General features: G+C 37.1%; 1 protein-coding gene across 11 annotated transcripts in view; it reads left to right on the top strand.

The window, feature by feature from the left end:
- The window catches only part of DMD (dystrophin), a 1,138,094-nt gene that overhangs the window by 997,092 nt on the left and 116,823 nt on the right, over nt 1–24,179 (top strand). For all 11 annotated transcript variants that reach the window (XM_075097793.1, XM_075097785.1, XM_075097765.1 and 8 more), the window contains one exon: nt 14,200–14,278. In XM_075097793.1, the coding sequence (XP_074953894.1) occupies nt 14,200–14,278 (79 nt within the window). The remainder of the gene's footprint in view (nt 1–14,199; nt 14,279–24,179) is intronic.

The raw sequence follows: 24,179 nt of genomic DNA, 5'->3' as shown, positions 1-24,179 counted from the left end.
TATTCTATTCTTCAAATTTCCCAATTCTGTGCTCTTACAACCAAAGGAAATAACAAACAGAAATAAATTATTTACTGGGGGGTGGGGTGGGGGAGGGAAGTGATAAAATATGGATAGCTGTGAAAATAAGGTGATAAATTTAAGAGAATTTTTTATGGCATTCGATAAAAAAACAAGAAGAGCGTTTTCCAAAATGTGATTTATAATCTGGAGGTTAACAGTTATTTTTCATATTTGAAGCAGTGCAGATGATAAATGCATTTTAACAATTCTACCACAATGTTTATGCTCCAGAGTTTGTTGCGTTCATTTTTTAATTGCTATGCGAAAAAGGTCTGTTTAATGTTTGCACTAATATGAAGTCAGTTAAATGGCAATAGTCAGTGCAGCCTGGTTACAGTGTTCCTGGAAACACAAAATATCATAGCTTTAATTCCACTGCCTCCTGCGGGGCTGCAGCTTGGAGCTTTGTTCCACTGGGAAGGAAGAACTCTCCCTCTGCTCATGGGAGGATCTGAATCTGTGAAGTGGATAGAGCTGGGGATTGAACAAAGCCATTTTCAAAGATTTTAGTGTCATCTGAGGCCTTTACAGATTGACAGTGGTAAATAGGGTATTCAGCTTTGCTAAGAGAGGGCTAATAACAACAGAGTTAAGAAGAAAACTGCACGTAATGTTATTAGAATTACTTGAATAAAATTTATGGCACTTACCAAGTGCACTATATCATAATGCTTTTTTTCTGATGCACATGAAGAGATGGTTTTCTTGAATGCATCCTTCATAGCAGTATAACTTTTAACCTCTACTATATATCATCCTACATTCTCTGTAAATATGTGGTATAATATAATTTATTTTGCTAAAATTATAAACACCTTTTCTTCTCAAGTAGATTAAACTGTGGAAATAAGAGAATGTATCTTCCACTTTAGAAAGAATTTTGTATCATTGCGGTTTAGTGGTATGGGCTATATATAACACAGGTTTTGCTTTCATGTCACTTGAATTTAACTCAGATTAGAAAGCATAAATATATAGACTTTGACCAGCTGCAGGATGAAGACAGCTCCTCTCACAAGTCATATTACACTATTACAGGAGTTTTGCCATTAACTTCAATCAGTGTAGTATCAATCCTATCAGCAATTGTTTCCATTGCAAACCGTTATTTGCCTAGAATTATTTTATTATCTTTCAGTGTGCTATATGCAAGTCTTCCACAGGGAGAAAAAGAGGCTTTTGTGCAAAATCAGGACCTGTAGTTGTATACAAAGAAGTGTCAGACAACAGGGAGCATTAAGCACTGATTGTATGGATGCTCCCAAGCCTGAGCAGCTGCTGGGATATAGAACATTCTGCAGAAGTCATGGAGACTGAGAAGCCATCTTCAAAAGGTTCATTTGGCAAGAATAAATAAAAGTTTGTTTAATCCATCCAGTCAGTAATCTCATGAAATGAAGCTTTTCTTTTCATGTTGTGTTAGCACTTGATTGAGCAAGTAATTTTAATATCTCTGGAAACAAGAGTATTATACTCTTGAGATTGCCAGTTGCAAGAACATGGCTGAAACAAGGAAATAATGTGTATAGATCACACTGTAATGAAACTGTCCCTGCTGACATAATCTTACTGGTTTCACCCTGTGCAGCTAAAAAGGAAACCAAATAGGTGATCTGTTTGGGGAAGTTTTGGGAATAAGGATTATTTAGAGTGAAGAGATTTATCACTATTGGTGTAACTCTAACTCTCAAAGAGGAAAAGGAGAGGAGAGCAGAAGCTATGAAAGAGAAGAGATATGGATGTAGAATGGATGGAGATATGGACAAGATGCTGGATGTAGAATCCTTTACTATGCAGACAGAGCAGTGGGACAGGCTGCGTAGAGATGTTGTGGAGTCTTAGTATGAGCAGAATTGTCTCAGGAGATACATATTTCTCTTCATTTCTGATCAAGGAAGGCTAATTTAGCTGTCTTACTTTAGGACTCCTGACTTAGCACAAATAAATCTCACTTACAGTTTTCCTTTCCCTGTATACCTTTTGTCTTGATATTACGTATGTAGCAGCACACTCAGTCTAAGTAATTCTTCAGCTTTTATTTACAAACATTATTAGATAAAATTGAGAGTTTTATTACATATATATGAAAAATGTATTTTCACTGCATTTGGGGTAGCAACATGGGCTTTGAAGTACAAATTGAAATGATAAAAGACAATGAAGACACTCAAGAAGAAATCAAGGAGAAAAGAAAGAGAAAACAGTGAAAAAGACAGTACTGAAAACTGAAGTCTCTTGAATACTGATGGAATGATAATCCCAGAGGAGTTAGAGGGCAATACGAGTGGAAGGAAGCTGAAGATGGTCAAAGAAAAAACTTGGAAATTCTAATCAGCTGAAATTAGTGCTGAGTAAAGATGATACTGAATGAAGCCTCTGTTTCTTTAAGAAGTCACCTCTGTAAAATACAGGTCTGGGCTGTGAGCTTCTTACTTGTAGTGATGAGCAGTTATTCCCAAAATTAATGCTAGTAATGGCAGTGGAGATTCATAAATCTGAGGGAAAGGAACAATAAAACTAATACGATAAAAGATCAATGAAAGTGAGAGAATATAACTAGAACTATAAAAGAATAATCTTCACTGGTGATGCTCAACTGATACAGGAAATTGCAGGCACATGTTCTGGGGCAGCTATAAAATAAAGCATTTCTTGCATGACATTCTACCTACAATTCCCTAAGTCATCAAAGATACATTCCCCTTGGCACAAAAACTGTGTATATTACCTGACCTTTCAGAAACAAATGGCATTTTTAGAGAAACATTAATTTATTAATTTTTTTTAGTTCAATGAGAAGAAAAAAATGAGAAAGAGGGGGAAAAGAAAAGCAAAAAACCCACATTAAAATCTTGTTAAGAGATAGTAGGGCTTTACCTTAGGGATGGATTATGAAACATTAATAAGAGCATTTTCAAATAAAGTACAAAAAAGAAGAATGGATTTTAAACTGTTTAGAAATATTTTTAAATAACATAGAAAGGAGCCAGTTCTATTTAAAAAATGTAAAAAGTAAAATGAAGAGAAATAACAGTATTTTAGCAGAGAAGCAAAAGAAATAAAAAAGGCCACAGCAAGGTGTCATTTTTTATATCTTTACAGTTGTGTATATGAAGGACACCTAACTATGGTACAACCGATGTTACTTTCCAGGCATTCCAAAAGTGAAGAGACAATGTCTAAAAGAAACACATCTGTCAAACAACCATGTTAGGGTAGGAACAGTAGATGGGCAGAGCCTAAACAGACTAATGTTTCAGCAACAACAGCATCATAATTAACATTTCAGTCTTTTCCTACTACAAAATGTTTGAAAATATATTTAGACTGAGGATAACAAAATAGTCAGAAAACAGAAGCTCTGTAGGAAAAATGCAGGGGAAGGGTGGGGGCAGTGTCAATAAAGCCCTGCAAAACTTTTCTCTACCTCTGAGATGCCTGCACACTATTTTAAGACCCAACACAACAGCGTAAACATGATGTACCCAAAATCTAAATGTACCACTTTTTGTTTTCTTAAGTGATGGGAGAAGTTAATGGCCTCAATACAGGTTTTGCAGATCAATGCCCTGTACTGCCCTGCTGCAAGTTGCTTTTCTATGAGCATTTGACAGAGAAAATTTAATTCCCAGCACATCTTTGTAAAGGTTTCTCAGTGGAGCTGATCTTTTTTATTGTTTCCTGTCCCAACGCAGATGCCTTCACTCATGCAAAACAGTAACTTTTCCCCATGAATAGTGTCAGGGAAATCTGTAAGACCTCCTGTGGAGTAAGACACTACTTAGTACAAACGTTACTGAAGAAATAAGAATGCACCCCTTGAAACTCACCGGAGTTAGAAATGGGAGAGAAAAAAGTATCAAGTTTGTGCAACCAGGCACAGAAAGCACAGAACTGAGTTATTTCACATTTGACATTTTGAGAGTAGTGTACCTTATAACTTTTCCCCTTTTTAAGTTGCCAAAGCCTTCTTGATTTAAAATGGTTGAGGAATCATCTGTATGTACAATTGATGAGACTGCCTGGGGATTAGGAGGGAAAGAGGGAGGAAAAGGGTGGAACTGAGCCTCTATCAAATCACCTGTTTCCATTGCCTTCGCTGGAGGAGACCATCATCATTTTAGATTTGCAGAAAAAATGGGAGGTGCTTATGAGTGTAACATGCTAATGACATTTTAAAATTCTGGAAACATTATGAACTTCACGTGTGAAACAGTACGTATCTTCAGTTTCAGGGATAATCTGTATTAGACTACATTCCATCCTCCCTCCCCCTCTGGTTTTGGGAACTAGGATTTCCCCCAACTTTGGTACAAGAGCACGTTGCATAAGAGGTGAAAAACTGGGGTTTGTACTTGAAGGAATTCCGCTTCTGTTCATCCCAAGATTTGAAAAATAGGTTTCTCCTAATTTCCTCAATTTCCCAACAGAATGATTGAAGAGCATATATCTTCATACATGGGATGCTTATTATATTTAACGTAAATAACATGGAAAGCACATGGCAGAATTTTTTTCTTAGAAATAACGCTCATCATAGTTTATAATCCAGAATCCTTCAAATACCGTGTTTTTAGCACAACTAAATCAGATCTAATAACACTGGCAAAGCAGAAATTTATATATTCATAGTAGGAAAGAGAGGACTATCATTTCAGATATGTCTCTCTTTCCTGATTTCCTAAGACTTCTGTTCTTCAGTTTTAACTGCAATTGCTCACTCAACCCTTCGTTGTAGGTCACCATCATTCTTGTCAAATTCTGGAGACTCTCTCCAGTTGATCCACATGTCTCTTGGTTCTGGTGCCTAGAGATGATCACAGTATACCACCAAAAAGTTGTATGGATGATGACTAATCCTACAGGATAGATAGACTGTTATTAAAAAAAAAAAAAAAAAAAAAGGAAGAATTTTATGTGGAAACATTTCACAGCATACAGCGTGCAGGTGCTTTGATCTCATAAGTAAGATTTGATTTCAGAAAGAATATATGCCATGCTGAGCTCCATACTAGGCAGTTTTACTTACTATAGAACACATTCTGTCCCTAGTTGCAGGTGCCCAAATCCCATTGACTTTGAAAATGTCAAACTGCATCTAAGTCAGATTAATTTTAAGATCAATAACCTTCCAGAGGTTCAGGGTAGCATATACATTTTACTTTCTCTTTTCCCCAGCTTACAATACAGAAGTAAAAGTATATATAGTTTCAGCTTTATGCTGAAGGCAGGACAGAAATCTCTGAATCTATAGGTCTGCATAGTCAGAGCTCTAAGGTGTGTATTTTATGGGGCTGTATAGAAGATGCACAAAGAAGAGTGTTAAACTAGGAATGATGGGGTTGGAAAAGGAGACGATTGAAAACTTATGGGTGAGGATTAAAGAGCAGACCAGTATGGGTGACATCATAGTAGGTGCCTGCTATGGGCCACCTGACCAGGAAGAGCAATTCAGTGAGGACTTTTACATACATCTAGATGAAGCCTCATGTTCACAGGCCTGGGCCAAGGTCCCCATGGGGGCCCAGCCTGATTATCTGCTGGAGGGACAACACAGCAGGTCATAAACAATGCAGTAAGTTGCTGGATAGCATGGATGAATGTTCCTAAAACAACTGATAGAGGAGCCAATGAAGGCAGATGCTGGACCTCATACTGGCAAACAAGCGCTCATTGCAGAGGTGAAGGTGGAAGGCATCTTAGCTGCAGTGACCTTGAGCCCACATGCCCGGACGTCAAGAGAGCAGACTTTGGCCTCTTCAGGGAACTGCTTGGAAGAATCCTAAGGGATAAGGCCCTGCAAGGAAGAGAGGTTCAAGAAAGTTGGTTGGTGTGCAAAGATCACCCACCTTCTGCAAGCACAAAACTGGTCCATCCTCAAGAGCAGGGAATCAAGTAAAAATGCCAGGAGGCCTGTATGGATGAACAAGAAGCTCCTGGCAAAACACAAACATAAAAAAGGACTATACAGAAAGTGGAAGCATGGGCAGATAACCTGGAAGGAGTACACAGGCATTGGCCAAGCGTAGAGAGATGTAGCTAGGCAAGGCACAGCCCACTTGGAGTGGAATCTAGTGAGGGATGTCAATGGGTATTTATAAATTTGAAACTAACATAAACTGTGAATGGAAAAATTTTTAATTGGTGCAGTGCTGGTTTTGTGAAAAAATAGTTGCTAACTATCATCATTTGTAAAATTACTTTCTCGGTATACTATAAAATTCTGCAAGGAATTTGGGAGATAATAGTCCAGACTGATAAAATTATATAAAAAAAGCAATATTAAAAGAGAATTAATGTGGTTGGAAAGTCAAGAATTTGAAACCTTTGTTAATAAAATGCTCAAGAATAGCGGACTGCATGGCAGTTTCTTGTACCTTCAAAAGTTGAGTCCTTGCTCAGCTCATATCAGTTTCATGAAATATTTTATACCTAACAAAAGTGCATGAATAGGAATGAGGAATATACAGTGTGTGAAAGGTAATTCCCTTGCAGAACCCCCACCAGCATGTGTGATGGCTTTTACAACAGCAGTGGAGATGTCAAATGCTAGGCCTCTCTGACAGAATATCTTTTATTCAAAACAAGTAATGTTTTCTAAGAGAACTGTTTCCTAAAGATGTTTGTTCTTAACATTTCACAGGGTTTACAAGTGTTTTATTCCCTTTCAATTTGAATGTTTTTGTTATTTAAACCATAAGACTTAACTTTCTTTCCTGAGGCATAGAGACACACAAAGCCAGGAGTTCACTGATTTAGGATTATAAAGCGAAAGCTTGAGAAGCAATGGCTGGTTATTTGCAGCAGACATATTAAGTCAAGGAGATTGTTCTTTTCTTTACCATTTTCTAAGGCTCTATGCCCAGGGCTTTAAGATGTTTCCTGAATTTTTATTACATTCTACTCTCTTGTTTCATCTGAAGATTAAAAAAAGCAGTCAAGGTACAATACATGTATCCTAGATTTTAGGATTTCTTTTTTTTACTGAAAGGAGAATTGCATGAAGTCACTCAGATTTCAATCAGCTGAAGTATACAGTCCTGCCGTGACCCAGAAATCCTGGAATTTTAATTTAGTCTTTGTAACAGCTGTAAATGACTGTGAGTAACATTACATTTATCTATTTTTTTCTTTCACATGAAAAATAAGCACTCATCATGTTGATTTTTACACTTTCAAAATATTTCAGGTTACAGAGCTTTTCACAAGGAGACTAACTGTCCTTTCTTGTGCTTTCAACTCAGTAAATATCAAGACTTAAACCTGAAGTTCAGCAGCTGAGAACAATGACTATCAATTGCTTTTTCCCCAGCTGTTCCTCATTAATGGCACAAAGTGTGCTTATTTAAATCCATCCTTATCTCCTGATGTACAAGGAATAGTGAAAGGCTGAATTTAGTTGCTGTTGGAAGTACAGTAGATAAGATCTTCTGTTTATTGGTTTGTAAAGAGCAGCCTAGTACTGCTTTGGTGGCTCTGAGTCATTGAGAGAAAAGAAAGAAGCTTTTTCAGCTCTTGGGAGGAGAATTGCTGGGTATCATTAAAGAAGGTCTTGTAGAAGCCAGTTTCCTTTGATACGCAGTCAAATTGGATGTGATTGGAGTCAAGGTCAGGCGGCTGTAGAAAGGCTATGAATATGGTGCGGGAATTAAAGGCGTGTTATTTTAATAAGTATTGTATGCGTGCTTATTAATACAGAAAATTGCTCTTCTCATGAGAACAGCCTTTGGTGAAACAAATTTTGAAGAAAGATTGTGTGTCATTTTGCTGCTGTGCTAAATATAGCTGTTTAGATGAGACTCTTCTATTCTTTTCCTTCTCTTTTTGCCTTTTTTTCCTCAGAATCCCAGGCATATTCAGTCATTCAGTAATTGGACTGACTATTTATAGTTTGGATTTTTTTAACTAGTGATCTCATTTCTACTCCCTTATGTTAATAAGTAGTAAAATTTCTACTTACATGCCTTCATTAAATTTGCCTGCATTTGGGGCAGCATAATTATGTAATTAGTGTCTATATATTATGTTGCATGTGCCCTTAGATGCCTTTACAAATAGGATATTATTCTGACCTCAGAAGAGTATATGGTGTTGCTCTGTTTCAAATGAATAATAATTTTAAAAAGTTAAGCTCAAATGTAAATGTTGAACTGCACTGAGTGAGATAGGCGATATCTACCTGACCTCTCTGCTCTTTTATCAATGATCTTAAAATCAAAAGTGAAGTAATTTGTCAAAAGAGAACATAATGAAACCCATTGCCCCTCCCCTATTTGAAGTTGTGTTCCTGGTGGATTGAAAGATACCAAACATAGGCAAATATTAGAACATATTCTATTCAGAAGTGAGAACATTCAGAGAAATTTAGTGAGGAAAAGTTTCATTTTCTTTTGGAGGGGCGGGGGGGAATTCTCTGTGCTTTAGGTTGGGATTCTAGCACTGGGCCAGCATGACAGTAGACCTGGCAATGGTGAATCAGGAAGAGGGAGAATTGGAAATATTTTTTCCATTAGAGTATTAATAACCTCCTACCGAAATAGCACATGACACTATTAAGTCCTTTCAATGACAGCATGATTTGGCTTAGAAATAGGGGTAGTAGGGGCTGCTGTTTATTTCCATGAGCATCAAAGACAAAAAGATCTTTTTTCCTAGAAAGAATGAAAGTCAAATTAGAAATTGCAGATGTGTAACAAAGTGTGCAGAGCAAACATAGAAAGAGGGGAAAAAAAAAAAAAGCCACTTAGGTGCCTTGCTTTGCTTGGCAAATTAAGATATTTCTAAAATGATCCACCTAGAAATAAACCAGAGTGGGCCCCAAGAGATGTAACATACAAAGACATGCGATATACAATCATATAGGCTCTCATTTGCTAGTTTCATGTTTTTCAACTACACTGACTTCTCAGACAATGTTGTCATAGGGAGAGTTGTTTTGGGGTGTGTTTTCTGGTGTTTTTTGTTTTGGTTGGGGGTGGTGGTTTTATTTTGTCGTTGTTTCTTCTTTTTTGTAAGTGAATGCAGACAAATACCCACTCTATCAACAGAATGGGTTTTGATTCATTGTTCTGCACAGTGTTTCTCCTGAAGCATTTGTATCTCTTCCTAGCCTTTTAGGAGAAAATCCAGTTATTTTCAATTATGGCAATTTAATCACACTACAAGAGGCTAAGGGATGCTACTTTAACCCGTTTCTGTAATAAGCATTATTTCCTTGCTTATAAAATATTCTGATAAAAAATATAAATATTACAAACGTGATTGCAGTTTAAAAATTAGAATGAGAAGAAAATTATTACTTTTTTTACAGGAAAAAGTCTTTGCGAGATACTAATGCTTTCAAGCAGGGACACGTGAGTGTATAACAACCTTCTTATCCAGTTCACTAGCATGGCAGCAGTTAAACTACACTGTGCTATAGTACAGCAAAGATGGTTTTCTTATGGTGTCATTTAGAAAGAACTGCAGGTGTTGGTGCTCTTTTGCTCAAGAGCGTGGATCTGCACATTTACCATCCATGTTGGCCGGGAAAGACAAACGCAGTTGCATGCTAGATCTCTTTAAGAAGCACTGCAATAGACATTATTTGAATATATCGAGAAAGGAGATACATAAACAGTGTTTGATAGATACCGAATGTTTTAGTATTTTTGTATGCTTTGTTATTCATCTTTGGGTGTGTCCAAGCAGAGGACTGTGATGGAGAAGTGGAGATGGACTGAAATGGACTTATAATTCAGGTGTGATGCTTGAATTAGAGTTTGGAACGCACAGAAGTCTCTTTCTGAATTGCCTCAATGCTAACGAGGCTGGAAGCATTAAGGTATTCACCTGTAATTCTCCCTGTTTGCCTGTTTTCTCACTACATGTGATAACTAGCTTCGCTGGCTTCTTTGTCTGTGACCATTTAAGAGTCACAAAAAAGACTTATTTGAATAAATTCTTTGCAAAAAGTTTGTTGAATGTGAATTCTGTAAGTGTGCTGAGCACAAACAGGCATTCAACCACTCCCCTTCACTCATACAGCGTAGGAGCCTCTCATCTTGCAGAGTACATTTAAGCCTAGTGATCAGAGATCCTCTGCCCAGGAAGGAAGTACCACAGAGGTAGTTTCCGCTATTGAACTTGTTCAGTTGAATATCAAAGCTATGGGGAAGACTGGGGCAGGATTAAGACACCGTGTTAGACCTAGGCTGAGGATTATGTTGTCCCAGTCTGGAATCTGTACGTCCAAAAATACAAAATACATTGATCAAGAGACAGACCATTTTCATAGCTCTCTGCTGAGTCCGCTCGTTGTTTGGAGGTACAATTTTAACAACATGATGGGGTGTGCCTCCTTCCTCTGTCACATCTTTCTGAATAGCTCAGCAATTCCAGCACACCTTAACAGTTGGTGTTAGGTACTTCTTGAGAACATAGAAAATACTGAGAATCAAACAACTTAATTTTCCTGCTTGATTTGGACCTGTTTTGCAGTGTGGACACAAACACAAAGAATGCTTTAGATGTAATAAAAATGTTCCCAGTTAAAACTCGGCAAAATTAAAAAAAAAAAAAAAATTGTAGTAGACCCAAGTCAAATCCATTAAATCTTTATTCTGATTTCAGTGGAGCTGTTGCAACAAGTGTTTTCAAGTTTGAAGCCCTACATTAGGTGAAGTGCTTGCAAACCATTCCTGACAACTACATGGCATAGCTTTGCTTTTGTTATTGTTGTAATTTATTTACCTAAACCTGATTATATATTCAGTTCACATGGCTGCATTCAAATGATGGGAAACAGAACTTGTTTCATCAAATGTTTTCAAAGTCTTAAAGGAAAGGAACTTTAAATAACTTTTTTTTAATTTGTTCATTTGTTTAGCAGAAGCTGTTTATGTTCCGTGTCAATATAATTTAAAATCAGCGCAGGATTTTTCATATTGCCATCTTCAACTTCAAGTATAATGTGTACTGCACTACTGTGGCTCTTCCATTTGTTATGACTGAAAGAAGATAAATGTTATGTAAAACAGTGGATTAAATAAATAATGGAAATGCATGTCTCTCCAAGCATCCTCAATGACAAAAAGTCACAGTTCAAGTATCCTGATTACAGAAACCCCTGATGTTCGTTTTTAAGTCAAAATCAGAGCTAAAAAGATTTTGGTCCATTTAAACCAAATTCTCATATCTTGATTCAGATAAAGCAATAGCTGATTTCTTATAAATCCACCTATTGATTTTTTTATTGTTATTATTTTTAGTAGCATTCCTTGTGAAGAAACATTGTAGAGAGTTTTACCTAAAGATACCCAAATCCAGTCCATAGTCACATTTTATATGTTATATACTGGTAACAGTGCCTTTAAAATGATTACTTTTTGCTTATTAGTCTGGCTAAGCTGATACTAGTAGGAAGACACTACTGAAGTCAGCAGACATAATTTTTCTCTTGGCTATTGAGACATGGTGGGGGGTGGTATTTGCAAAACTTCATTAACAGTATATATGTTTTCTTCCTTTTAAAGGAAGGAAAATGAATGCTTGAAACAGGTTGAATATTTTGCTGTTTTCCTCATACAGCTCCAGCTTTTCACATCATTTTGTTGTAAGGAGAACTGCACTTTGTTCAGAGCATAGCATACAAAAATACATAGGGTATTCTTTGTGCTTATATTGGAGGAACCTATTTCACTGGACTTGGAAGAAAACAAGACAAGATTTAAAATTTGGGAATTAACTATGGCTTGTTTTTGAAAATGAATTGAAAAAAATTCTCACTGGCATGTAAATATTTTTTCAGAATCGCAAATCAATTATGAAGACTTAGGTGGATATGATTCTCCTTTTCCAGGTAGTTAGGGTGTAAGCCACAAAGCCACATCCAACGCTCATTTTATTGGATCACAGACACGTTATTCTGTAACTTTAGGTAATCGTTGTTTGTTCAGATGTGGGTTTTCTATTGTTCACAATAACCCCAGTTATTGTGGATTCAAATTCTGTTGTTTTATCATTTACACTGTAGTCTTGGCAAAATTCATAGAGGCTAAATGCAATAATCTTCCTTGCTTTACCATCAACAGTGAGTTCTTTTGGCACCTAAAAGGTAGCACGCCGATACATCAATAAGAGATATTCTCTGGCAGCCAAACGGAATAACTTTTTATGTTCTCAGGTGATATTTCCTAGAGAATACTCATGATTTCTTAATGGTTTATTCACCTCTGTATTGACGCAATCTATCTCTAGACGGAGGTGTTTTCTCACTCACATCCACTGCTGTTCAGTTTGAAAGTTTACCCTGAAGTGGTTAAGCTATTTTATTTTGCTTGATGTGCATGTATGGCTAAAAATCTCAGTTTAATAATTTTTGTGCAGCTCAAAGCTCACCTGGATATTTTGAAGCAATTGTAATTCTCAGCTTCAGCACACTTAAAGAAGTTGTACTGGCTGTGAGCTGGCAGTGGTCACACGCACCAAAGGGACCTTTGACAGTTCTTGCTGTCCATGGAATTCAGTCTAGACTTAAATAGTCCTTTACCCAGCCTTCTTCTGCCCACCATTTCAGAAGTTATCTGGAGTTCAGCCTCTTCCTAGGCTTAGCTTTGTCTATCAAAGTAATCAGCAAGATTAGACAGAAAAAGCACAGGTCATGGGACTGAGCCAGCATGTGCCTCTGTGAGCAATTCTGGATTCAGAAAACAGTAGAAATAAGAACAGAGGCTACATGGTGATATACTAGTAGCTGAGCTATGTGGAGAGGTGCTGGTCAACAGGGACTAAAAAAAAAAATCACATTGATTTTGTCTGTGTGTAGGAAGACAGAGGAGAAAAGAAGGCATAGAAATGGAGGAAGCTGCAGGAAAAGCATTCAAAAAATGGCTTTAGGGAAGAAAGAAAGGGGGGCTTTTTGGTCATAGTGTCAGTTTTGAAACTCTAAGCAAGGAAATCACACTAAATTTCTATTGTATTTAGTGAAATGAGATGTTGCTGGCCAGGGGTTATTTGGCAAACAAGCACAGCCATATCAAAGAGCTAGTCAACTCTCATTATTTTTCCCTTCTAACTGAATCACGCCCAGTTATACAATTGCTCCTTCCTACCACCAACCAAAAAAATCCCTGAAAGTTTTAAAGTGTGAATTGCTCTTTACTCATGCAACTTACTTATTTCCTTGTTACATATCTCACAATTAGGACAACAAAAACGGACCAATCACTTTTACTTTCTCCTTTGCCAGTGTTGATACAAGACTTTTTCTTGCATGCAATATTTAAGTGACTCTGCTTCCTATCAGTTATTTTACTTAATACATTTCTAAAATATTGTATCATTACTTTCAAATGTTCTTCCTTGCTTAATCCTATTCTTAGGCCTAACTTAATGATGGTACCCTTTTAGTGCATAGGCTGTAAAACCACTGGTAGATGTCATTCATACACTGTGGAATATTGGCAAGCACACCCTCTTGGCTGCTTGCTTGATACTTTACTGTGATTTTCAAGGGTAAAGATAAAACCAATCTTACAACTAGCATCTATGTTTTCATGTAGTACAGCAACCCAACAAAACATTCGGAGCAACAAGTTTTTCAAAGGACTGTTCCAAGGAAGGGGTCAAGGGGCTAGATTTGGCTGATTAAAAGAACAGAGTAATGTTTGTATCAGATGCTCTTTGGTTACCCTCATTTCAGCACTTGGCTTAAATATGGTTATCTTATGCGCAATAAAAGAGATTACTTTTTGCACGCTGATTTATAATAGTATATTCTCAGAAAGTACTTTTGAGGTAGTTGTGTAAAAATATTAACACAGAAGAATGTTTCTGACTTCAGTATTGGCAAGCAACAGTTGCATTCTCTTCAGGTGTATAGTCAGACCAATTTGCTATACCTTCATTTATCAGCTTTTCCATTCTCAACTTGTTCTAGCATCAGTTAAAGTTGGGTTAAAAAAACCCACCCAAACCCTTTTGACCTCCTTTCTTTTGGATAAGACACATTAAATCTCAGTTAAGTCCTGAGGGTAAATGACACTTGTAGGAGCCTGCTTAATTTTAAGCAGAATGTTCTCTAATGACAAAGTATCTGACTATATTTGCTACTTGTTCCTTGTTTAGAAGAGGGTAATTCTTTTTTTCTCCTAACAGGTGGCCATTGATGAGCGCATCAGGCAACTGCATGAAGCTCACAGGGATTTTGGCCCTACTTCCCAGCATTTTCTCACTAGTGAGTAATTTCCCATTTTCTTTCTCAGTCTGCACACACAGTTAATTGATATTTTTGTAGCCATGTGCCAGTTATCATTGCTATGAATTTCTCTTTCAGACTATATTATAACGGCTTTCATTTTTTTCATTACTGGGAGCAGAAGACTGTTAAATAACTTCATACAGTCCAGGGCAAAGGGAAAATATCTGCTAGTATCAAGTCTGTTTGTACATCTGTCAATGTAAGGCTGGTCTTCATTGCTTGGGGGTTCCCTCCTAGGACTTCTGAATTAAAAATATATTAAAAATTATAAGAGATTCTGATTATTGTAACCCAGAAAGGATTATAAAAATTTTTAATTTGGTTTATCTGTTCAAACAAACATTCAGATCCAAAAAGGGGCAAAATAAGACCTGCAAGAAAAAATATTTTGCAGCATTTGATCACTTAGCAGAGCAGTGAAAGGATCAAAACCATAGTGGGAAAGTTGGCAGAAGGATGGCAGTTAAGTAAACTTTTTACTACTCTGCATAAAATATAATTGCCAGTAATATTCCCACTCCACCTCCACACACACTCTTTTATCAAGGATGTTTTGAAGTACACTGAAAGACAACTTGAAACACCTTCAAAGCTCTAAGGCAGTGACTAAAGCGAAGCTTCTTAAAGGCCATGTCTTTCCTATTGTAGTTCAATTAAGGAAAGCAAACAATAAAACTTTAAGAGATTATATCAGCAGAACAGAACACAGTCACGGGATAATGGTCTTCTACATGCAGAGGGACATGCTATCCAGACATCAGAAATAGAGGTTGCTATTAGTGCACAGCTACGTTCACAGTGGGGTAGAGGACAAACTTTTCTTCAGCTGATACTGCATTGTAATTTTAATCAGTTAACCATTTTTCCACTGAAAATCTCAACGGGAAAGTGAAAATTCTCAGTGGGGTGAACTGTAAATTCAAAACCAGCGTTAATGTTGTGCCATATAAGCACAATGCAGGTTCACAGTGATTCAACCCTGCATCTTGTTTTGTTAAATTATGATCCTGCAAAGAAATGAGCGCTATTTTTGTAATTTCTACTACTTTTTTGAAATCTCTTTTAGTTAACTCTTAATCACTGGGAATAATTTGTCAGCTCAATGTATATAACTGCAAATCAGACTTGTCAAGGTTGAACATGCGAGAGTTATGGGTATATGACATGAATGCAATAGGTAACCAGATGTCTGTTTTTTCTTACGTCACACAGTGTATTGCTGGTGAAAGAATAAATTTGAAGGGTAAATTAAGCAAGCCTATATTGCAGTCTAGAAGAGACAGGAGTGACCTGAACTACATTATCACACTGAACAGCACATCATTGTTTTGTGCCAGTGCTGAGCGCAGCCAGGCAACTTGTGTGACCGTTACGCCCTAGACCCATTCTGCCTTATTGCTGATAAACTAGATCAATCTAAAAGTTGCTCAGTATTATGATAGTCACCTCTTTTAGCCCACCCACCATTAGTGAGACACTGAGACAACACATTATTCTTCTGTGTACTAACCAGAGCCAGCAAAGAGTAGGAATCATTTTGGACACTTCTTACCACTTGAGGGTCACTTTAGGAAAAGGAGCCAGGAGAAAATGTGTTGGCTTTGGAAATAGCCAGATCACTGAGAAAGAATGGACATGTGTATTTGTTTGTTCTCGCTCTCTTTCTTAGATGTGCGTGCAAATATATATTCTTAAGTGTGCCTGCAAAAGTTAGGCACCCTTAAGTAGTTCTGCAAAAGAGGTGGTACTGTAGTCAAGTTCACATTAAATCAGTGACTGAATTACATTTCTCTCCTATCTGGAAGAAATAAATACAAGCTGCTAATCTGCGGTAATGTTTTTTATGTGGGTTGGTTTTTTTTTTTTATTTTATATATAGAAATTACAGCATCATCTGTCTGTTCCTGGTTGGTTGGAACTGAAGCTGCATAGGGCTGTTGCAAACCTAGCACAAAAATAATGGGGGAGTGATGCAGGGACCTCATATTTGTCATGCCCTGTGCAGGCAACAAATCAAGTGGTAGTCCCTGTTTCTAAGCACTTGCAGCCTATTCTACGAGCTATTATAGCTATTTCTGAGAGAGATACGAAGGAAGGTGTGAGCTAGAAAGATAAGGAGTGAAAAAGGAAAAAAAAAAAGTCTTCTCCTTTGTAGTATTTTTAATTTAGGGACAATTTTCACCATTGTCCTTTCATACAGTCTGACCTCTTTTCACTCTTTCATCTTCTAAATGACCAGATGACAGTGTTTATCTATACTGTGGCAACAGGATAATTCAGGCATCTCCTGGTTGTGAATTAAAAAAGTAATGATAAAGGAGCTTGGACACTTGTGTGTCTATACCGTGGCTTTGGGCTGCCCTCAAGTATAAAGGACGCTCACCAAAACTGGCCCTTACCTTTCTGTTAGTACGTGAACTTGCCTCTATCCAGGCTTCCTACTTTTTTTGCTGGGTGATCTCACCTCAGCCTTTGATCTCCTGATCTGTCCTTCATGCTTCCCCAAGATCATTTCACTTTGCCAGTCTCCACAGAGCCCCAGATCCTCCTCAGTTCATTCCTTGCCAAGGACAGAGGCTCCCAGCATTCACAGCAATAGTTTTTATGATATAGCTGATAAATATCTTACATGTGCAAGACATCATATTGTGAATCCATGGAGTGAGTTTGTTGGTTTTGAAGGTTTTGCTGTTTAATTAGAATTATCTAAATCAGGGTGTGGAAAAAAAAGGCAAAAAAAAAATCTCCTTTCCATTAAAGAGAAACTGGTAAATATTTAGCAAAGTAATTAAAAAAATCTGTGATCCTTTCATGGATGATGGCGCTTAATTTGGAAACTACATACAGTAACTGAAGTGTGAAAAAGAGTACCTGCAAATTTCAAGCATAATGCCAGCTCCAGAATTTTCAGTGACTCCTCTGGAATAATTTAACTTTTTTGACTTCTCCTTTATTTTTGTCTGTGATGCTGCCTTTTACAAAGAATGGGATTCATTGTCTCCTGTTGGAGGACCCACCTATATTTGTCACAACAGTTATTACTTTTTTTTTGAGATGCAAGAAATGAGAGGTAGGATTGATGTCAGATTGGTTTTAATACCATTTGCTGCACTATCCAGCCTCCCATCAATCTTATTTTTAATGTGATAGCTCATTCACCTACATTACTTGTGATTGCTGAAAAATAGAAGGTATTACACCTTTTAAAAGCATAAGCAAAGCTTGTAATTTACTGTCCAGCTCCAGGATGAGCCAACTGTTAGTACGTATAGCACATCAGTGAAGTGACTGAATGAAACAGTGCTCAGATATAACTGGCAATTACTTATGAGTGCGACTGGGAGGTCCCAGGCACTACTTGTGATTCCCGAGCTCAGAGAACATGGACTTCCGTCAAGGCGAAGAACCTGGAAATACAAGGAACAGAAAGAACATTTAGGTTTGCAAGTCTAAAAGGCTGATTTACACCTAGCTAACGTTTTGTGGTTTGTATTTCCCAAGCTACAAGCTTCTGCTACCTCGATAAATCAGTACCAGCCTTTTAAATCTGCATACCTAAATATGTGCTAGGAACTATATTTTAACTGGAGGTACCTAAGTATGCCTTTAAGTTTTGGACTTCCAAGCAGGAACAGCACTGGCTTCAACATGAAACGAGGCAATGGCAGCAGCTTTCAGAAACAGAAAGGTTATGAATGCCAGAGCCAACAGACCAGAGTGCATCTGCTGCACTTTAGGTCAGACAATTGTTGCTTAAAATAAAAAATAAGATCACAGAAGTGGGCTATGTGACCGAGGCCTCTCCTTCTCTGGATAAGCTCTGAACTGTTAGGGTTCAGGTCAGGTTTTTTTCTTCTTTCTGTGCTTTTTTGTTTTCCTTCAGTTATTTAGGCCACTTTCCTGAGAAACTGGAGTTGTGGGTCTGAAGTCCTTCAAACTGGGAAAGAAGTCAAGTACTCACATCTCCCACCTTCTGGGTGCTTAGTTTATTATGCAAAGCAAAGATTAGTGAAGCTTTTTCTTGCACAGGCAGACATCTTTAAAAGGGCAAGTCCTGCTAATTAACACATCTAACTCTAAAAATGACAGGGCTATAGGACTCTTAAGACACTTTACCTGTCCACCTGCTAGACTATTTTCCAGTGCTAACAGCTATTTCTTTCTCTTACTTCTCACTGCATACATCATATTATATTGCCTTCCAGATATCACTTTTGACATGCAAATATTGAAGCCCATGTCCATTCATTCATGTCTTTCAGATATATGATTTAGTATTTTTAGATATCACGTTGAATGTTTGAATAGAAAATATTATCAGGTAGTAATATAAAGATAGGGGGAAAGTCACAAAAGAATCAGCCTAACTCTGAGAACTCTCTAAAAGCAAAGGAATTTTATTATTGCATTTAAATACGGCCATATTAGCCAGAGGAGCCTGATTGCTAGAAAACTGTTCTTCTACTTTTGTATAAATGCAAAATGACTGCACGTGCTTCTGAAGAAGGAAAAAAGAAAACTATTACAGTATTGACAAAAAAAAATTCATGGGTTTTGCCATTATTATTATCATGGTAAATCTGGTAGCAGCACTGGGCACCAATTCAACCTCACGACTTGTGTGATGGGTAAATCAGGCTTAAAATTAGGGTAAAATGTCTTCAGTCCATTTCTTCCTTGGTAATGCTTGGTAATGCTAACCTTTTCCCAACTGCTAAAGGATTTAAGAAAAATATAACACTGACATATTTTGAAAGACTCTCTTTATTCTTACGTTTGGAATAAAACCAGTGAAATTAATTTTACAGTGAAAGTATGTCATCAGGTCATATGATCACCGGTCTTTCTCTTGTGGGCTTTAATTTTTCCATTATATTTCCTTCTCAGGAAAACCACAGAGAATCTCTCCATAAAACTTAATATTTGATTCACAGTGAAATTGGATTTATGGAATTCCAGCTTTATACCTATGCTTTCCTCTTTCCTGCACTTTTGTGATAAGTGACCCTTTCCACTATAATACATCGGGATACAAATCTCCAAACAAAATTTTAAAGTCAGTTTTGAAATGATTATGACGTTTCCCCTCTCTTCACCTGGAAGCAAACAGTTTTTCCTTGTAATCAGTATCTTGCGTTTGTGAAAAAGGCTTCCAATAAAAAAAATGTAGAATGTTAGTTAAAAATAACTAATTCTAAATCTCTCTCTCTTGTTTTCTTAGTTTTCATTTGTCATCAGTTTAAAAATGCTGTATGCTCTTTATTTTAAAGCAGAGGTTTTTTGCGGGGGGAGTGGTCAAGAAAATTACTGTCGTAGGTTTTTTTTATAGCAGCCTAATTAATTTCTGTATTTTATCCTTGGTTGGTAGAAACCCTGTATTCTGCAATGCTAAATAATTTGCAAGGAATCAAATGTTACTTTTTACTCTCAGTAAGACTCAAAAGATGAGTTATTGCCTACTGTACTTTTGTCCAGTGTCTGAATTAGTACGTTGCTAAGACAGAATCTTCCCCCCAGTATTTTATAATCTTTTTGGAGTAACATTGGAAGGAAATTTAGGAAGCCTAAATGAAAACTGCTTCCTTTTTTATACTGCCAAACTTAACCCTGATGCATTTAATCCTGTGCCCAAGTTGTCATGAGATGTACCTTGTGTTCAGTTTGGGACTTTTCTTTGTCCTCAAACTCCAGGACTGTGGTACAAAACGCATATTCTACATACCTAAAATAGCAAAACATAACAGCAAAATTCTATGTGAGACATGGAGTATTTACCAAAGATTTATTTTTCTATTTATCTAATTCCATTTGCATAAAAACCACCGGCAAGTTGATTAGGTCATTTTATGACCTCATTTGACGAGCCAGTTTTAGAGATTTTAGTTTTAAAAGCTCAAGAGTGCAACAGAAGTTAGCAATTAGTACCTGTAACTTGGGATATGTGGATCAATACAGATTATATCACTTTTCTGTATTTCATGCAGTATTTCTTTATTAAACAAGTAGATGCTTGTATTTTTGCCATTTTACAGTAGTGTGACATTTAAGAAAATGAGCATTAGATGGATTTTATATTTTGCATTACAAGTGGCATTTGGAAACTTCTGGAGAGACTGTTAGTGATTAAAGGTGTGCATTATTTAGGTCGTACCATATAATGTAGACCCTAGGCTGCAGGCAAGAAGTCTTAAGTTGGCCATAAAGATTCCAGCAGGAAACGTAGGATGGAAAGGCCTCTTTTACAACTCCTATAAAATGACCGTAGTTGTAATTGGTGCGCTGAACTTTTTCATAACTAATAATTCCTTCTTCAAATTGATTAGAAGCGTTCTGAAAATGGTACGTATTCAGTAAATGTCTGCATGTGTGTTACAGCAACAGACTACTGCTAGCATTGCAGGGAAGTAGTGAGTGTGCGCTTGGGTTTAAGAGTAGTAGAATCCCAGCTGAGAAAGAACTGTCTCCAAAATGCCCATGAATCCATCCACATGTGCAGCACCACAAGCTAGGTTTTGGAGCAGAATAGACCCCATGCTGTGTAGACAAGTTTTGGCTGATGTTTCTGCTTTGTAACTTCTAAATTGTGTAGTCAGTGTATTCTGACATCAGTTTCTCAACTACGCAGTGCAACATTAGACCTTAGCGCTACACAAAGAGATCTGATTGTTCTTTGGTGTCACCTAGTACAATAACAAACGCACATAATTTAGTAATCAATTCTCTGTAAAACGGGGGGGGAAGTCATACTTTACAGATGTATACTGACATCTGTTGCAGACACTTCTACGGTGCCACCGTCATGCAAGCATACCTACTGGAGATGGTGCACATCCTGCTGGCATAAATCATGAACTGATTAGGGAGGAAAAATATTGCTTTAACATATTCTCTCAGGGAGACAAACATAAGGTCTATCTAGTCTATGGAGAGCCATAGTTTCTCATTTATAATGGTATTATTTGAAAATAATTAGAATACTACTCAGTCCATCTTCTCTGAAAGTTTAAGAATCCTTACACAGACGTGAACTTCTGATTCTTAGGGAATCAGAGTCTTTCCAGATGCAAAGACTGTATTATCATTTCGTCCTCTCTGCCTCCCTTTATCTGAAGTCACCAGCTCCATACCTTGCTGCAGGGAAAGTAATTGGTATGAAAACAAACTTTATGTGAATAAATAGACAAATTCCTGGCTCTCTGTTTGCAAAAAGATGCTAATGATGATAACACCAGGTAGAACAATATAAGTCATGCAGGTAGGTTCCTAGACTGGATGATTGAGGTGTTAGTATTATTAAAATGTGAGCATCATAAAGCACTTTGCTGAGTTACAGCTACTATAGCCACCAAGCAGGTAGTGCAGATCTTGACTGTGAACATATAAATGAGCTCAGCTTTAACTACCGTGATGCTGAAATGCACACATAATAAATATAATAATTTTCTGAGAAAAAAAAATAATTGAGAAGACAGACGTAACAGTGTATGGTGTATGGGTACTTGGCAGTGCTACTTTGTGGTTTCTATCCTAAAACTTTCCCAAAACTTTAACCCCTAGTGACAAGAGTCAAAAGACTTTCTTTGTATTTAGAACTGAAAATGTGCACTCATGCCATTATACAGTGACTAGAAGCATGTGCTGACTATGTAAATAAGGAGCACTGGGAGTAACTTTTAAGTGTGGACATACTAAATCTACTCTTAGAATAGCTGGAGGAGAAATAGTTTACTATTAGTAAATGTACATGTATTTTTCATTATGTTTGTAGTGCTAAAGTGAAATATTTATCAGCTTATATTTTGTAACATCAACACAGATAAAATTATACTACATCCTATTTAATATTTAATTCAGATCCCTGCATAGATTAAAATACTGCTGAAGTTCAGAGAGCCAGCATGCTACTGTGTCATTATATATTCTGCAAACAAATAAGGATGTAGGCTTACCATCAAGAACTGTGTTCACTTAAATTGAACAGGCAAAGAAAGCCTCAGATGTTAGCAAAACAACAGACAGAAATAAAACACCCAAATTAGGTAACCATTAAAATGTACATCAATGCAAATAAAGTACAGGAAAATTTAAATTGACTCTTAAAATGCCCCGTATTTTGCTGTAGTATTTAATTTCAGTCAACAGCATTGCAAGTAGCTGGGTGTATAATGGATCCTTGTCTGTGCAAGGTAGAACAATAAAACACTTTTGAATTACAATTAGCAAACAGGAAAATGTCTGCTGCTTGTATATGTTGTTATGCTTGTGTAGCACACAGGGATACTACAGTGTCATATAAAAAGGTCTTTGCCAGCAAGAGTTTTCAGCTGGACTACTAAAGTGGTCTTAACCAGGAATTAAATATATATGTCCATTACCTGCACTAGCTTTGTAATGGATACTAAACCTGTACTGGTAACCAGAGGTAAGAAACCACTGTTCTCAGCTTCTGGGCTTTTGCCAAAAATTAAATTATTCTTCTCTTACCATAGCTGTAAAAAGTACCTCGTATTTTGTCGACTCACATTTATGCGAGGCTAGAATCATCCAGGAAAGCAAAAGTGTCTAATAGGGAGCTTCACAGCAATGTATTGAAGGAACACTAAATCCAGTTATGCAGAACATCACAGAATTGTTTGTTACTCCTAAAGCACTTAGTTCTCATGAAAGCAAAGTATTTGTTCCTCTTCTAACGTATCAAAGATTATCACACGTAAGATTCTGCAACAATAAGTTATGACTGCAAAGCTCTTACCCAGATTAATTCAGAAGCAACAGAAGAAATACACCTTCCAAAAAATATGCAGCAATCCATCCAGTCCTTTAGGTATTTAATTAAAAACAAATCTTAAAGTCCAGGAACTGTAGCTCGGTGGTATTCCCGTTGGGAATATTAATGATTGTTTGGGAGAGAAATATGGAAGAAGGTCAATTTTTAGTTAATACGGAAGGGTATTTAATTTTCAAAAATTACAGCTTAGTATAATCCTATTTGATTTAGTCCTCACATAAGGTTTCTTACCTGTGGAAATTGGCATTATCATTGTCACTGAGCAGGAATTTTAAAACTGTTTGATGGATTACATATTAACACACAGGTTAGTATTTCTGAATGAAAACATACAAAGAAATCACCAAGCAATTGATAACGTAAAAAAAGAACTTGTATTTGAAAATGCACACAGTTCTGTGCTTCTGTATGCGTGGGTCACGATACAGACTTCAGTGACAGTGCAGCGTGCTATTTTTCCATGGGATCTAACAGTGTAATTCAAATTCTGTGTTGCACGCTTTTGAATTACCTGTTCTCATGATTCATACCTTTGAAATTTAACTTCACCTTTCTCTTCTAACTAATGCAAAACTGTGTAGGAAAGCAATACAGTCAGCTTAGTTACAGGTGGTTATTTGGGCGTTGAAGACAACAGCAGGACCTACAGAGATGCTGTGGTAGGCTTTTTGTAACTCTTTGGCCACCAGCAATCTGAAACAGGATTAACACATTACATTTCTTCCAAACATACTCCTTTCTTTCCCTAGCTTCTCAGCATTGCTAAAAATGTATGTGAAATCCACTGCCCCAGCCTGCACCCTGCCCCTGGTTGCTTTTCCTGCTCCCTTTCAGACCATCTAGAATGTCTCCAGCTTCCTCCGCTGCTGCTGTCTGATTTATCTCCCCTCTGTGGGGTCCCCAGCCTCCTTCCAGCCCTTCTTCACATTCACGTGCATGCGACTACCAAAATATCAAGACTTCCCTATACAGCCAGTTTTATAAACACCCTTCATCTCTTTTCTCCAGCTCTTTTTGTCTGCACTCCAGTACGTGGGTGAGAGCAGGGCAGTATATTTAATTCTGCAGACTGAATTCTGCAAATCTGTT

The sequence above is a fragment of the Phalacrocorax aristotelis genome, chromosome 1 (genome assembly GCF_949628215.1).
Source record: "Phalacrocorax aristotelis chromosome 1, bGulAri2.1, whole genome shotgun sequence".
In the NCBI taxonomy this organism is placed as follows: Eukaryota; Metazoa; Chordata; class Aves; order Suliformes; family Phalacrocoracidae; genus Phalacrocorax; species Phalacrocorax aristotelis.
Note: the sequence above shows the minus strand (reverse complement) of the source record. Positions and strands in the feature narration are given on the sequence as shown.